Here is a 17,077-nt window from a genome sequence, read left to right on the forward strand (position 1 = left end):
AACTGAACATCTCTCTTTCTCTCTCTCTCTCACCTTCAACCTGTGTTTACAGTCCTTGAGAAACATGGTTCACAGGTAACACAAACTCCAAGTTTTCTTTGTTTTGTTGAGACAGGCAGGAATGCTTTTCCCCCTATAGCTCTGTATTCCTGTACTTTGCTCAGAGGCTTCAAGGTTATTTTTAATGTTGACAGATTTCTTTTCCTAGTACTAGTTTTAGGATTAGTCGGTTAGTTCTAGCCTGAAGCTGAAATGAATGAATGAATGAATGAATGAATGAATTGATGTGCCTATAGAAGACTCCAGTGATGTCAGAACAAGCAATTTTCACAAGCAGGTGTATTTTTCTTGCTGTCCTACTCACTTTCAGATCCCAAAAGCAAACATTAAATGTTGCTGTCTGCATACAGAATGAAACCTGCAGAAATTCCAGGGTTACATGACAAAGATGAAAGAATTACAGGTCTGTCATATGCAACACAAATATTCCATGAGTGTCTTCTGACACATGCAATGTGGCCTCACAAACTTGATCATTCCTTAGATGAACAGATTGCTCAACATAAAATACTTGTGGCTAAAAGATCTCAGTGGGGCCTCTGCCTATCTTCCCTAGGGGTACCTAAGAAACCTCACATCCCACCACCCCTCTAACTTTCTGGAGTGCTTCTCAGGCCTTTCCAGAAGGCAGTTCTTTTTCTAGAAAGGCATCAGTCCTGATTAGAGACCATGGGCTTTATGATAAATATATGCTTTAGCTACTGCATCATAGGGCTTTTCTGACAGTCTGTGGCCACACCACCTGCTTGCATTCATTCTGCAGAAGACTCTGCACAGATATCTGCAGAGACTTAGAAAATCTTATAATTTTTCTCTATAGAACCATAATGGTATGGAACAAAAGAAACCTTTGGCACTTGCCCTTCCCTGCCACCTGCAGCTCCCACCTCCCCAGTGTGAATACTGTCTTTGCCTGCACAGAACTGTAGACAGAGTGTGCAGAGGGAAGCTAAGTGTCTGTTTCACAGCAGGAGACAAAGGAAAAGGAAGTCGGAACAAAGAAAGAGAGCTGAATGCCTTGGGTGGCTACTTTCACAGGGTGAAGTGGGTGTGCAATTTATTACTCACAGGTTTTCCTGAAAGGTCAAGACTGCGAGTTTTTGGTGCTCCATATAAAAAAAAGCTTCAGAAAACCTTCGGACCTGAGGGATGACAATATAAACAGCTTAATTCTTCAAGTGTATATGACCTGCATTTTCTAAACTTGAGAGTCTGGAGATTAAGTGTCACGTTTTAATGGAGACAAAGCTGTACCTGCACAGAGGCCTGAAATAAGAGGTTTACCACCCTTCTGCTGCTTACACGTCTTTATAGCTTGTAGCCCAAACAATATAGTGTGTGTTTATAAACTCAGTCCTGTCCTGCTTATTTTTGTATTTAAGTTTTAGTCTATCTAATAGACTATGCGATGTCTCCAAGCTGGCAATATAAATAAATGTACAGTGTAAAGGACTCCTAAAGTCAGTAGCATTTGCTATGTGCTTCATGGACTCTGATTCTCAGACCCATATTTCTCTTGCCCAAAGTGAGAAAATCCACATAGCTGCATACATATATAGCTAGAATGAGGGCAACACTTTGCATTTGAAAATATTCTTTCTTAAGTATTTTGAGACACCTGTAATAGTCAAATTTATAAGTTCTGCTATCATCAGACATAGACAAGGGAGATGTTTTACAAATAACAGAATAGGACTGAGTAGCTAAGTGAGTTGTTTGATGTCACCATGCTCATTCACAATAGAGTGGGACCTGTGTTGAAATCCACAGATCAGTGCTATGCCCAATCCTGTTCCTCTCAATGAACCAACTTTTGCAAGCTTCTCCTTAAGTATAAAAAGCATACAGTCAGAGAGTTTGCAGCATTTTACAATTTACCCTCAAAGTGTGATGCTCCTGGGTGAGATAAGTGGTGACTTGGGAGTGCAGGGTTACTGTGTCCAGGAATTGGGTCCACAGAGCCATCAGATGTGAAGCCAGCCAGGCAAGATCCTTGCTGATCTGCTCTGCTATCTTCTCTGGGTTGTTCAGCATCTGGAGGGGTAAAAAGATGTCATCCAAAGACCCAGCTCTATTGGGATGCTCCGGTCCTCCTCATGGGAGCTTTACCAAATGCTTTGTTCTTCTATCCATTCATACAACATGCTTTTATATCACATCATTATATAGTAGTATTGTAGCATATGTCTCATGTACATTATATATATATACCTGTGAAATCCTGTCCTTTTGAATGTTGGAGATAAGAGAAGCAGTAATGAGAAGAGTAAGCTGTTTGGCAGTTTCTGTGTATGGATTAACATTCAGATCCTATGGTCTCATACAAGATAAGCCAGTATCTATACCCAGGCTATGTCTTCCCACTTCATGCCTGTTTCAAGTGAAGCTTATTTCTATATTTCCAGAAATGCTTTGTCTAATATGTCTTCTCATGTTTTATATGCAGTTGCTACCCATTTTTACCTCTCTACCTCAACTTCTAATTTCACCACCTCAGAAGCCAGTTTTCCCAAATATTAGCATCCAAGTTTGGGGTTCCTTCTTCATGGCCTTTCCACTGCTGCACTAAAGGGGAATCAGTCTCCCTCAGACCCACACACTTAGCAGAGATCTCAGTGCTAGAATCTACTCTGTATTTGATTAAACTCTGAACTCGGTGCCTTATAAGCACAGTGGCTCCACTTACCATTACTGATCATTTGCCAGGTGGAGGACTAGAAATTTTATACATGCTTCACATTCAACCCATACAATTATCTTTTTGTTAGAAAATTAGAGCCATCCTTTCACAGAAAGTAAACTGACAGTGAACAAATAGAGCATTCAAAATCTCACCCAGCCAGGATTTAACTGAAGTACTAGCTAACTAGGAAAACACATGCTCTACCTCAGCAGGTATCTAAGAATATCTCCAGAGGTAATATAGTTCTCATAACCCCAGAATACTTAATTAGCCAGGTCACTAGGCAGGTTTTCAGTGGCTTTGACCCATCATTATCTTCCTAATCATCGCTTCCCACTTCTTAAGGAGGATTCCAGCATGCCTTAATCACAAGGTGAGCCAGTCAGACTACAGTGGGCCTGAAGACTTTGGAGAAGTACATGTTGGACAGCTAACTGTGGTTTAAAATGGGGAATAAGGGTGCAACTTTACTTGTGGGAAAATGAGAAGATAGAATGCTCCGATGAGGAGTAACAAGAAACCCACCCACTGAACCCCAGGCCTCATCAATACACAGCAAAGCAATGAGAAAACCTTTTCCTTGTCCCAAGAATATGTTCAACAAAAAAGGGCATGTGTTAAGCTAAAGTGGCAGACAGGGGTAAATACCAGTACAAGTTGTATAGAGTCATCACAAAGCCAAAGCCAATCAAGGCCAGTCTCTTTCCCTCCTTTATCCTGTGCCTCAGTTGCTTCACTATATACAGAAAGGAAACAACTGGGTCCAGACATAGTCATTGTTCTTATTTAACTGGGGGCGGCTTGATTCTGGATGAAAGCAGAGCAGGGGAAGGGGTGTATCTAAGAGTAAGAGAGTGGAGATGTTTGCTGTACAGCGACGCTTTTAAAACTTGGAAATTCCCGCTTTATTATTATGAGTGGCTTCCAGATGCAAAGCTCCAGTTAAACACAACATCCTTTAAGAGGTGCATATTCCCTTTGATGATCATGTACAGCTGAGATCCATATAGCATCATGAATGGTCAGACAGAGAAGGAATGGTGCAGGGGAATTTTCCTGGGAGACAGGGTGTATCACTGAGAAAGCTCCAGACTAGAAAGTAGAGCTTTTCAATGCAATCCAAGTAGCTCATATTTACATTATTTGACCAGAATCTATACTAATGACAGCCAATCTACTGTATCAACACTCAGCACTATTTTGCCCCTGGAAATCTTCCCCACCTTACCCAAGGTTACCTTGCCTCTTACCCAATTTACAATCTTTGTCTCAGCTGAGCTGACCTACCTATCACGGCATTGCGTAGACCTGTCTATTTGCAACCCATTGTCAGAAAGCATCTTCTCTTTGGAATGCCTTCTCCATCCCTTTGGGGTGCTCTGTCATCAACCAGGGGATGACTAGGGAATCAATTCTATTTCACCTTATTTATGGCAACACTACTCTATGCTATCAGTCTAAGGTTCATCCCTCTCTTTTGGCTTCTTCTTGAAAAGGTTCCCTGGACTATCAGACCTTATTCATGAGCCTTCAACCACCTGTGTCTTGCTTTATCATTGCGTCCCAATTCGTCTGCATTTTGAGTTTAACCTCTCAGCATCCTTACTCCCAGCACAGTAGGTAACTGATAATGTGAACTCAGCAACCCTTTAGTACAAAGACAGGTGGATTCACATCCTTGAGTGATCCCACATGCCTTAATCATGTAGCCCTGCCTTTCTGGGCTTCTGATCCTGCCTTCCAAGCACCTCCTCCACCAGAGTGGCACTGGCAAGCACAGTATGAGTTCTGAGTTCAACTACAAGAGGAGACGAGGGAAAAGAGAAAGATATTTATTAAGTAAGTCTTTAGGAAAATTATTCCCTCCGTAGTTGATTATAGAAACAGCTTCATCTGAGGTTACAGAGGTTTCTAATTAAGCCACAGGAGGACTTTCCTATCATTGAAAACACATGGCCCTGTATAATTACACCTGACAGGTGTGGATGGCTTTTTGCAGCAGGTGAGGGATGGGCCTTACCTGCTGGTAAGCCAGCAATCTTGGCCCACTGCTTGCACAGTTATATTCTCTGAAGCTAGGCTCAACTACCTCCCTTGACCACTACCAAGAACCTTGCCTAACTGGACTCGAACCACAAACACTCCTTTGCTCCTTTTGTTTATTCCTTGCTTATTTTGTGCTGCAAGGTAAGCTACATTGTGGGAAGCCAGAAAGTGAATGGAATGGTGTGTGTGTGTGTGTGTGTGTGTGTGTGTGTGTATGCATATGTGCATTCCTGCATGTTTGTGAAAGAAGAGGCAGTTCTGAGGCACTACCATCACCTCTGTCTCCTTGAACTCAAGGTTAGTTCCTCCATATCAGGGGCATGAGAAGTCATCTGTCTCATCTGGCCCATCTGAATCAGGGCATCCTTTCAGACCATCAACCATCTAATGTTGCTTCCTAGCTTGAAGCAAGGTATTTCCAGACCCTCTAGGATGGCTAATTTTGATTGGCAACTTGGTGAGCTCTAAAATCACCTGGGATACTGGCCTCTGTATATGCTTGTCTGGAATTATCTTGATTTTGTAAATGGAGGTAGAAAGACAGCCCACCTACTGTGGGAAGCACCATTATGTGGGTGTAGGATCCTGGAATGTGCAAAGAGATATAGGAAATTCATATCCAGCATTCATTGCCCTCTGTTTGATTTCAAGGCTTTATTGTTGTGACGATGTGGGCCAAAATAAACACTTTTTCCTTTGAGTTACTCTTGATGAGGGTAATTTTCTAGGTTAACAGGAAAAGCAGATAAGATTGCCCTCTGACAACAAAGTTGACCAAAACAAAACTCATCTTTCCCATTCTTGCTAAGTCCCTTAATTTTCATTTTTCTCAATAGAAAGGGGGTGGTTCCGGGAACAACTAATAAATAGTTGAATAGTTCCCAAAAGTTCATGGGGGATGAAGACAATTTTTTATAAATTAGAAAAAATCTTAAATTGCTATGCTAAAAATCAAAGGCAGCCCTAAGGAGGAAACTTACTTTCCAGTGCCATTCACCGAGTGTTGGGAGACCTGTCAGTGCCTTGGTAAGAGGCACACTATGCTGCTTGATTGATTTATTCAGGGAGGACTCTCAGCATCTCCCCACCCAGACTTCCAGTCTATCATTTATATTTGCATCTCATGATGTCCCTGCTGCAGTTAGTCGATACATATGCACAGGTTAGCATGCATGTGTGACCTGTGCTTCACACTGTTCTCACCTTTGCCTGGAGGCACTCTTCCCTCCCAGGTGTCTGACAGCCTCTACCCTGTTCCTTGATGACACTTGAACTTCCCAGACAGAGCCACGGCCTCCACTCCTCCATGCCCTTCTACCCTTTGCCCATCCTCCCCAACCTTTGCACTGGCCATGTGGGTAGAGTCTTATTTATCTCAGAACAAAGCAGTTTCTCACTGGGCTGCAAATGCTGGGTGGTCTCTTCCCTTATTGTAAAGAGGGGAAATCTGAGTGGCCATCATATGACAATTTTTTTTATTGTTGTTGTTTTAATTTGTAAGTTTCTCACACTAAGTAAAAGACACCCCTACAGCACTCTGATGCTAGAGTTCCATCGTCATAGGAACCTTGCAGCTCTTCATCCACAGTAGCAGTGCTTGAGATGAGCACGTTCGCTGATGCTCACCACTTACCAGGAGGTGGCACTGTCTCATCTCTAATCAAATTCCAGCTCTGTGATTTGGACCCAGCAGTATATCTACCATTCAATCCTCAGGCCAGTCCATCCATTAAGAGCAAGGGTAAAGAGCAGAATAAGACCACCCTCTTCACCCTTAGTACCTTGCACCCTATTACCTCTCAGCATTTCTTACACAATAAGATTCTACAAGAAAACGTGGTTAGAAAATTCCTGTAGCATCAGGAGAACTAAGGAATTCAATGGGACACACAAATCCACAAACACACACACATATACAAACAGGGAATGAAAGTAGAAGGGGAATTTGAAAAGAAGGGTTTCAGCCAGAGACATGAAAGAGGGTAGTAGAGAGTTAAAATAAATACCATTAATTATATACACATATGAGATTATCAGAGAATAAAAAGCTGTAAAATCAAGAAAGCCTTCCCACAGAGTCTGAACTCTGCTGCAAGGGCTGGGGTGAATAGTAGGTCTCTTGGGAAATATGGCTGATAAAGTTATTGACAGCTTTGTCCTTCAAATCTCTCACATAAATCACTGCAGTCACCAGAGGTGACAAATTGTCAAATATGAAAGTGTCCCAGGGACTAGGGTCACAGCATTCACTACTATCAAGTGGAGGCTGCCACTGCCCCTTGTCGGGTTTAGTAATCTCATCCAATGGCTTCAAGTGGCTCAGAAACTTTAAGGAGGGACCACATCTTTGTATCCACCTGTTACTCTGAATGTGTGTGAGCACTTCCTTTACTGTCCTCTGGATGCTGTGAAGAGGTTGCCCTGGGAACCTCACTGCTGTAACTGTGGATAAAACCACTGTCAGGTTTTCCAACTCAGGTTTCCCCTGTAGATCACAGGTGCGTTTCAGTCTTGAGTTCCTGGTGAGTAGCACCTCAAGTCCCTGCAAACTCACAGCCTGTGGGACTTTTCTTATTAAATCTTTCCTAAACTAACACATGATGTGATCTTGTACTGGTCCCTAGCCAGATACACGCTAGAGGATGCTGCCAGGAAAATCAGCTGATGGCTCGGAAACGGATGCTGTTCCTAGATATCAAGAGAGGGAGAAGTGTTGGAGGTAGAATGGATTACCAATGCCCAGGAACTAATCAATCATGTTTCTTTACTGGCATTTCCAAGTGTGGGAAATTAGTACTGTCTTTTCTATCAAAGGGCTACATGAAACAGATTTCATTTAAAATTGTGAAGAAGTGATTTGGCAGAATTTCAAATTCTGCCAGGGCCAGCACTTCTTGGAATCAAAATCTGCATTCATGGTTTCATGGTCTCCACAGAACTGTACTTTGCCTGCCAGCATTCTGGTTTGACTTATGCAGCCCTGTAAAATTGAGATCAAGTTCTAACCACTCAGTGAAAAGGACGGCCCATTCACATAAGGAGAAAAAAGCAATGGGGCCCTACTGCATGTGCTTCCCTGCTTGATGTGTTATGGATATGAACCCTCCCTCCCTCGGAAGTGGAAAGTTTTGCCATGCTAGAATAAGTTGGACCATGTGACAACTTCCTTGGGATCCCAGATCTGCTTCTAATGCATAGAAACTTCAAACATGGGGACTGGAGAGCTCCCAAAAAGAGTGAATGTACCCCTAGAGTTGGCCTAGCTCAACTAAAAGAAGCTCCACTCTAAGCCTACTTTTCCAACCTTGACCTATGCATCCTTCATCTAGCCATTCATACATGCCCTTTGTACTATTCTTATAATAGACTGGTGATGTTTAGAAAAGTGTTTCCTGAACTTTATAAGCCATTAAATGTGATCATCTAACTTGAAAATGTATGATTATAAATTTCTATCTCATAGTTGTTGGTCAAATTAGGATAGTTCCAGAAACTACTTCTCTGAAGGAGAGAAAGACTGAGCATTTAACCTGTGGGACCTGATGCTGACTCAAGGGAGACACGTTAGAAACTACCTGGTTGGGAATGACGTTAGATGTCCTATTTATGCACCCTTTCGCCATATCATAGAATGGATGGAGATGAGAAGATTCCTCACAGATATATGCTGGAAGTTCATTCTTCTTCACACGCTCCAAAGGATGTATCGTCTTCTCCTTCATGACTCCTAGTGACGTGGAGAACTCATCCAGGCCACGTGTGAATAAGACATTCAGGCTTCTTGATTGGGAGCCTCAGCTTGCTCTCTGGTTCCTCAGTTAACCTTGTCCTCACAGGGCTCAGGCTTCTGCTCCCTCCAGTATCCCTGCACGAAGGACCCTCCCAGTTTAGATTTCTATCACTAGCCTAGTGCAACACCACAAGGCTGTGGTCTTCTCTCAGTCCTTGATTTTAAAGTCGACTCCTCGTTAGAGCTTGCTAAAATCTTGCTTGCTCCTGAAAAGAACTATTGACACACTATTTGGGCTCCTGCTGCTGTTTGTAGTAGCCCTGTCCAGACACTACTACATTTGTGTGCACTTTAACAGTGAGAGCCCAAGAGGGACTAGACTCCTTCCTTAACTTTGTGCTCCATGGGAAGGTATCACCACTGCATCCCCAGAACTGACCTAGGTGCTCATAATTAATGGGAACTTAAAACTGCTGACTGAATTGAATCAAATTTCACCTGGTTAGGGGTGCCATAGTTCCAAAGGAGACACTCATGAAGACACCAAAGAGAAAAGGGGTGGTTGGCTGGTTGACCACAGCACCTGCCAAGGAGTCCTACACTACTAGAAATTAGTCAGGGAAGAAGCAGTCTTCACAACGCCCAGCCAAATCCTCATGGTAATTGTGGCAAAAATAATGTGGTTGGCATTGTTTGCATTCACTGTCTGCACCAGGCCCCATGTACATAGGTAGAATCTCTACTATGTCTTGTCAAAAGGTTTGCTTCCTAGGGTAGCTTCGGGCTGGGGAGTGAAAGACTCTGCCACATGGAGACTGGTGCCTTAGTCCTGTATCCCTGATAAAAATCACTCTGTGACTTATCCCCACTCCCTCCTCCATGGAACATAGAAGACTTCTCTTCCAGAAAATTCTGTTGATTAAATGATGACTTTCCTCTTGCTCTTCCCTTCTTGCTTCTGCTCTGTGCCCTTACCCCTTCCTCCCCTCCCATTTCCTTCCCTCCTCTCTCTCCAAGTGCTCATGGCTGGCCTCTACATACTAAATATCAGTGTGGCAGTGCACACTAAATATCAGCCAGTATTTGGCAGGCCCGTGCTGTGTTTGTAGCTGTAAGAACGAGAGGTCAAAGAAAACTAGATGTGCTTGATCTCTGTCTGTGTCTGTGGTGTTTATTGTTGGCGTGTGTGTAGGCGCACATGGGCACAGGTGCCCATGTATGGTTTTGCTTATGGAAACCCAAAGTTGACACTAAGTACCTTTCTCACTGGCTCTCCACTTCATTTCTTGAGGCAGCATCTCTTCCTGAACCCTGAGCATGACAATTCTGACTAGTCTATTGAGTCACCTTGTCCCTGAGATCCCATTTATTATAGGCAGCCACCAGGCCTGGCCTTTCCATTCGTTCAAGTTAATTCTAAAGATCTGAAGTATCTTCTTCATGGTTGGGCATCAAGCACCTTATTCACTGAGCCACATCCCAGCCACTGTTCCTTCTTCACAGATGGGAAAACCAAGATTCATAAAGATTCAACAACTTGTCACCACTGGCACAAAGGTCTGTTCTGAGGTAGGCTTCCAGCAACGAAGAGCTGCATCACTAACCAAGCTAACCAACTTCCTTGCAAAACTAAACTCTTCTCCTTTTGAAATGGCAGTGATCCCCACCCTCATTTCAGAAGTATGGCTGCTCCACTCTACCAAGGCAAGTGACCAAGGCATTGTAAGTCCCAGCAGGTGACTAAACAGACTTGCAGTCATTCTGCTGCACATGCAAACTATTGTTTGCTTTACAAGGCTGAAAACAAATCCCCAATATAAAGTTATTTTTTTTCCTGTTTCAAGTTTCTTGAGTCCTTCTCCACCCCCTAGCTAAAGCCTAAAATCCAAGGATAAAATGTTAAGAGTAAACAATGAGCTAACACACTCATCACCACCTTCAGTCCCCACAATGCCCTGACCTATGATCCATTTGGGATGATTAAGTTTTTGGGAATCTGAAGATAGCTTTGTCTTGCTCGAAAGGGTTGAAAGCACAAACCACTTCAGTTGAGTGTGCACAGTGTTCACTGCATGACCTTTTGACATCTGTTGACTCCACCCACATACAATATCAATGCTGCCATTACTGAACCTACTGCCTGGGAACAAACCATGACCCTTCTTGCAGATGTTCAAATCATGATTAGTTTTCCTTGTTGCCAATCATTTTCCTAGTTTGGCCTCAGACACCCTCTTTGGCTTATGCCATAGACACCTCTTGGCCCTTTCCTCAGATAGGCAGATTTGTGGCCAGGCCCACCCCTTATCCTCACACATTAGGACCTGTGAATTAACTTATTCCCTTTAGGGAAAAGTGTGGCTTCAGTGACTGACATGCTGTGTGGCCAGCAAAACCAGCTTGATCCCGCACTGTAAGTACTTCCATCTGTTCAGACTCGGGGTTTGCACTATAATTACCTGTAACTCTGAGCACAGCTGAGAAAGTGTTTCTTCAACAGCAAGAGCCTCTGGGAAGGAAGAAAAAGACCACATAATTAAACAGAGCCCACTTAAATGCTGCAGTTGCTAACTAAAGAGAAAGGCCTGGATTTTGTGCTCTAAATGTGAAAGACAGAGAGAGAGACAAGGGCAACTCCAAAGGACTCTCCTAATCAGACTTTGAAGAGAATCAACCTTATTTGGGATCATGGATTAAATGCAAGAGGAAACCCATAGTGGATTTTTGAGTGGAATTATAAGGTACAACTGACCCCTTAGTGTCTCTGGCAATTTGTGTGCCCAAAATGAGTCTACATTTATTTATGTGTTTTCAGATGCATATGTGTGTGCATGTGCCTGTGCATGTGCACAAACACATTGCCTGCGTGTGAACACACACACATGCAGAGACAGAGAGAGAGAGAGAGAGAGAGAGAGAGAGAGAGAGAGAGAGAGAGAGAAACATATACAATGTCTAACAGCCAGAGAACACAGATTTGTGTCTCCATCTTGGAGCCAAAAGTCAGAAACTCGAGAAAGAGGAATGGCAGAATTGCAGCTGTAAGCTGCAGAGAAAATGACAGTAAGTGGCATCATAACCATCCAGGCTACACATGGTACAACTTGCTACGCACCAGCTTGTCAGCTTGAGCCAGTGGGCTCCAGCTATTTGTGATTTTATGGCCAGAGTTTTGATAGTTTTTGAACTCTCTCCTAGCTTCCCAGTGCCAAAGTGAGTCATTTGCATGCAGTTATACTGCATAGAGCAATGTGAACAATGTCTTAGCATCTCTGTGTCCTGCTGACCCTTCATCTGGTCAGTGAACTTAGGTCCGTGACTCACCAGTATAATCGACTTTATTCCCCTTGAATAGAACTATATCCTATGTGTCCAGCACAATGGCCACTGTATAGAAGATGTTCAACAAAAAATATGTTGAAAATGTTTCAGTAAATAAATTTCATTTTTTTTTAAAGTAACAAAAGGTTCTGTTGCTAAATGCTACTGAATAAAATTTGTTTTCTTTGGAGCAATATAACTGGACTCTGATTCTGTACTGTATTTTATTTTTGTTTTTGTGGAGCTGTAGGTCCAATCTTGGGTTTAATGTATGCGAAAAGAAAAGTGCGTTACTAAAGGGTCACAGCCTGAATCTCCAGTATATGTCTTTACAACCCGTGGAAGATTGGCCTCCAGGAAAAAAAAAATCCAAGTCAAAAAGTGCTTGATTCAAAGTCTGGGCACTGGCTTGACCAGTTGTCATAGCTGATGAAACTAAACATCAAGAGGCTCTGACATCCATTGCAAGCTCTTCAGACCAGAGACAGATGATACGGAATCTAAGGGGTAAATAGCTCTCACAGACCCCAGAGTCTGATGGTAAAGAGCAACTTGTAAATATAAAATTGTCATGCAGCCTGCTTATAATACAATGCCACAGACATTATCAGTGATATGGCTCTCACAGAAGTTATCCAGAGGAAAAGGCAGAGAAAGTACATCCAGCAGGATCCAGACACTGAAATACGCATTATCCTTGAATCCTGGGCTCTGGGTTGAGTCTCTGGACCAGAGGACTTTGAGAGGAACCTCAGCATATGCTATGCTTTGATAGAGTTTGGGATTGAAGCTCTCTACTCTAGACAGTCAGTGCAGGACCTCCACACTTCTGTCATGGCTACAAACTGCTCTATGTAGTAAATTTCGCTTCTTATTTTTCACTTCCCTTATTTATCACCCAAGATATTTAGTTTTGAAAAACATGTATTTGTTCCCTTAACCAAACTTGGCATGTCATTACAGGTTCTTAAATCCTTTATATAATAGAAAAAGGGAAATTAGATACATAGAAATATAATAGATACAAATAATGATGTGTGTTCATATATGTATATGATTCCTTTCTGTAGATAAGAGTGTTCTTTTATAAAGCTGTTATACACGTTTATTAGTTATAATTCTATAATCATATTAATTATAAAAGACTTTAAACTTGCAAATTATTCTAGAAAATGAGAGAGAGAGAGAGAGAGAGAGAGAGAGAGAGAGAGAGAGAGAGGTGGAGTGTATGTGTATGTGTGTGTGTGTGTGTGTGTATTTCAATCAATGGCCTGGAAAGGACTGAAAGACTCAAGAACCTTCCTCTTTGCTTGGACAATCACTTTAGATTATGAAGTTGAGCTCTCACCAATAATGCAAGATTCAGTCCCTACCTATTTCAGTGATGAAATATGGAGCCATGATGGCCCTCGGGTGCTGCTAGCCCAGTTTGGATTCTGACATAACCTTTTTTGCAAAAATAATAGCCTTTTGGAGATACTTTGGTTTTCTTTGTGTGTCCCTTTGTGTGATACCAAAATTATTTCTAACAAAAGCAGCTTTACATTGTTAGGTAGGATGCCAGGTATATGGTAGGTGTTTTAAGAAATATTTGATACATAAATGAATGAGTGGGTGTCTTGGAGTACTCATATACATTCTCAATTCGTTTGTCCTTCAAAGAGTCTCTCTTAATACAATGAGATAGATCCCAGAACAGTTTCAATGACCAATCACATTTTTACCATGACCTTGCAAAAACATACCACCCCCACTCCAACCAGGAATGTCAGCTCCTGGAAGGAGACTTCTCTGCTCCTATCCCCTTACCCAGCTCCATGGTGGGCAGCTCAGGAATGTCTCTCATGATGACCAGGAAATAGAGTCGGAGGCCCTGATAGGCATGAAGGAGCAGTAGACAGAGATCCCGGTGCCACTTGTGTGCATGTTGTATGCAGTTCTCTGAGGGAACATAGAAGCTTCCCTGAAGAGACAGAGGAACAAAGCTGAGGAATATATGCCTTATCCTGGAGTCACAGAGGACCTCTCCTCCACTTGACAATCACGTAATATTTTGAGCTTCAGGTCTAATTCGTTGCAAGTAGGAAGACTCCGGGAAGAAAGCTGCCCAAGTCTCTTCTGTATCCCCCCCAAAAGGAAAAACCATCGTCATGCCATGCCACTGTTTTACCATGTTCAAGTTAAGATATCAATAGTTGTAAAATTAAAAACAATTGTAGAAAACAATAAATCAGAAGCAGATAAGGATGTCAATGCTCCCCACCAAGGTTTATCACCAGTGACTGCTGTCCACTTAGAAATCACTTTCCCTGGTTCTTATAGAAAGCACTGTAGAAGAAGAATTGAGGGGATAAAAGAAGTGGAATCCTTTATATGGGTGTGAGGAAGAATAGAAAGACTATTTTGTGAGCAGCAGATTGTGCTACATAGGGAAGATAAAAGTGTCATATATAAAATAGTAAAGGAAGCATGCAGTTGGGTGCTTAGTGCTGATGTGCCCAATCTGAACTCATATATGAGCACAGTTTCAGAATGCTCTACTCTGCGAAATTTGTTTGAGGCTACAGAACTGGTAGAAAGACAATGAGTTTGTGGAACAAAGAGAAAAATGCTTACGTCCATAGTGGACTCAATGGAGTACAAGTATAAACAAGACAGTTTTGGGTATCTTTAAAAATACAATTTGTCTCTCCAACCTAAGAGAGAAAGATATCCCAGCGAAAATTAAAAGAGAAATATGTTCTAAGAGCAGAGAAAGGAATCATCAGGCAGGTTGTGGATTCTAGAAATTTAGAGATATGGAGGAGTGGTAGGAATATGTAGTGGTGTTACAAACCTGCATATTCATCTACTTCCCCCTTGGTCACATGGTAGCAAGCACTGGCTCTTCATGGTTCTCTGCTGCTGCCTGGCCTGAATCTAGGGTGTAGATTCATCTGGGAGGGAGGACACTTCAGTGTGTGAGTCTGAATGGTTGGTGATTATGGCTGTATCCTATCTCATGTAGTCTCTGTTTGGTTCTATCTCAAAAACGTAAGATTTTCATTGCTTCATTGAGAATTTCATATCATACCCCCAAATCACACACACTTCCCAGTCCTCTCATGTCTTCGCAGCTCAACCCTCTGCCCTTGTGACCTCCTCCCCAAGCAAAAGAAAAAGAAAAAGTCCAATTTGTGATATATCACATGCCCCTTAAATAGAACTGAGCCCTTCCCCTCGAGCATTCCCACTGGCAGCCCTCAACTGTGGAAAGCTGTTCTTCAGCATTCTTATCACACCTTTTTAAGAGTTCTCATCCTGTTTAGGTTGATACTATTTGTTTAGGGGTGGGAGCTTGTGATAGTAATGTTGTGGTCACAGAAGCCTTCCATGTCCCCCTTTTGCAAATGAACATCCTGAGTCATCAACATCATTGCCAAAGTAGCTTCCTTATTCTTTACCATTAGTAGGAGCACTGATCATTGGCTTCCTCATGCTTCCTTGTACAGACCACAAACATGGCCATGACTACAGTAGGACCACAGACCCAGAAAAGGCCCTCAGAGATAGCCCAAACCACATAGACATCAAAATGGCTTCAGGTGTCACTGCAAATCATTCACATCTATAAGGCCCCTAGTGGCAGTGCAGCCCTTAGACATCAACATGACTTCAAGTTGCAGCACAAACCATGGTGATCGGCCTGGCTATTGGTGGTTATATGGGCCAGGGTGTTCAACAGATATCATGGCCACAGTGGGAATATGGACCCAGACATGGCACTTGGTGGTGTGCACTCAAGAGGCAGAGGTAGTCGCATCTCTGTGGGTTCAAGGCCAGCCTAGTCTACAAAGCAAGATCTAGTACTGCCAAGGCAACAGAGAAACTATCTCTAAAAACCAAACCAAACAAACAAACAAAAAAGATATTAGCCATTTTACAGCCTTACAGATAGGAGTGTGTTGTCCTCTGAGAGACTTCACACAGCAGGTGAGCAGACAAGATAAAGAAAGCCACAGCCAAACAGAGGATAGAGCTTGGGATTCTCATGGAAGAATAGGAGGAAGGAGTGCAGGCCCCTCAGGGGACAGGAACTCCACAGGAAGGCCAACAGAGTCAACTACCCTAGAGCTTTGGGGCTCTCAGAGTCTGAATGACCAACCAAAAAATATACATCAAATGGACCTACGCATCCTCTATCATATGTATGTAGCAGATATGCAGCTTGACCTTCATGTGGGTCCTGAACAACTGTAACAGTGGCTATTCCAAAAGATGTTGCCTGTCTGTGGGATACGTTCTTCTAGCTGGGCTGCCTTGTCCGTGAGAGAGGAAGCACCTAGCCTCACAGAGATTTGATATACCAAGGTGGGGAGAATATATACCTACCCAAAGGGAAAGGGAAGGGGGTGGGGGAAGGATTGTGGGAGAGAGGGGGCAGTAAGCAAGATGTTAAGTGAATAAGTAAATAAATAAAATTAAATTAAGTTTAAAAGGAAGGAAGGAAGAGAGAGAGAGAGAGAGAGAGAGAGAGAGAGAGAGAGAGAGAGAGAGAGAGAGAGAGCGCAAGCACTGGCACTGGCTTGGTCTGTAGGTAGAGAAGGAAAACATCTGAAGGCAATGACTTAGAGTTGTTTACTGGATAAATTTGAGAACCCTTTCAAAGCTATGTGGTCTCTGTTCTTGTTGCTAAGTGAGCTGAATGATATCCTAAGGGTATGAACCATCCTAGGGACAGAGATGAGACCTTGGGTAAGCAAGTCTTTCTAGAAAAATATCAGTAGTTGGCTACAAAATTCCCAACATGGAAGGGTTGACTTAGAATTGAGGAAACACCTGGGCAATATATTTCATACCAATTCAAGCACCTTCAGGCACAGTATCTAGTTCCAAATGCCTTTATTTTCTGAGCTCTATAACCTTGCCTTCTATCACTGGTCTTAACCTATGGGTGGAGAACCTTTGGAGGTCAAATTACCCTTTTACGGAGGTCCAATAGCAGGTAATCTGCTATCAGATATTTATATTATAAACCACAACAGTAGCAAATTACAGTTATGAAGTAGCAATGAAATAATTTATGGCTGGGGAATCACTGCACCTTGAAGAACTGTACTAAAGGGTCACAACATTAGGAAGGTTGAGATCCACTGTGTTGTGTTCCAATGTTGTCTGGTCTTTCCAATCAGAAACCTCACACAGTGATGACAGGGAACCTTGAGAGTAGTTTATAGGCATGTTGCAGTGAGGAGCAG

At 42.6% G+C, this 17,077-nt stretch overlaps 1 protein-coding gene across 4 annotated transcripts in view; it reads right to left on the reverse strand.

Moving 5' to 3' along the window:
* Window positions 1–17,077, reverse strand: part of Fam135b (family with sequence similarity 135, member B) — a 289,484-nt gene that overhangs the window by 38,108 nt on the left and 234,299 nt on the right. For all 4 annotated transcript variants that reach the window (XR_003951438.1, XM_006521393.4, XM_006521395.3 and 1 more), the window contains exons 8-11: window positions 13,650–13,803; window positions 10,979–11,028; window positions 1,939–2,094; window positions 1,129–1,202 (exon numbers count right to left, since the gene is read on the reverse strand). Coding sequence is in view for 3 of the 4 variants with exons in the window: in XM_006521393.4 (XP_006521456.1) it covers window positions 1,129–1,202; window positions 1,939–2,094; window positions 10,979–11,028; window positions 13,650–13,803 (434 nt within the window). In the remaining variant the exon portion in view is untranslated. The remainder of the gene's footprint in view (window positions 1–1,128; window positions 1,203–1,938; window positions 2,095–10,978; window positions 11,029–13,649; window positions 13,804–17,077) is intronic.

The sequence above is a fragment of the Mus musculus genome, chromosome 15, assembly GCF_000001635.26.
Source record: "Mus musculus strain C57BL/6J chromosome 15, GRCm38.p6 C57BL/6J".
Classification (NCBI taxonomy): domain Eukaryota; kingdom Metazoa; phylum Chordata; class Mammalia; order Rodentia; family Muridae; genus Mus; species Mus musculus.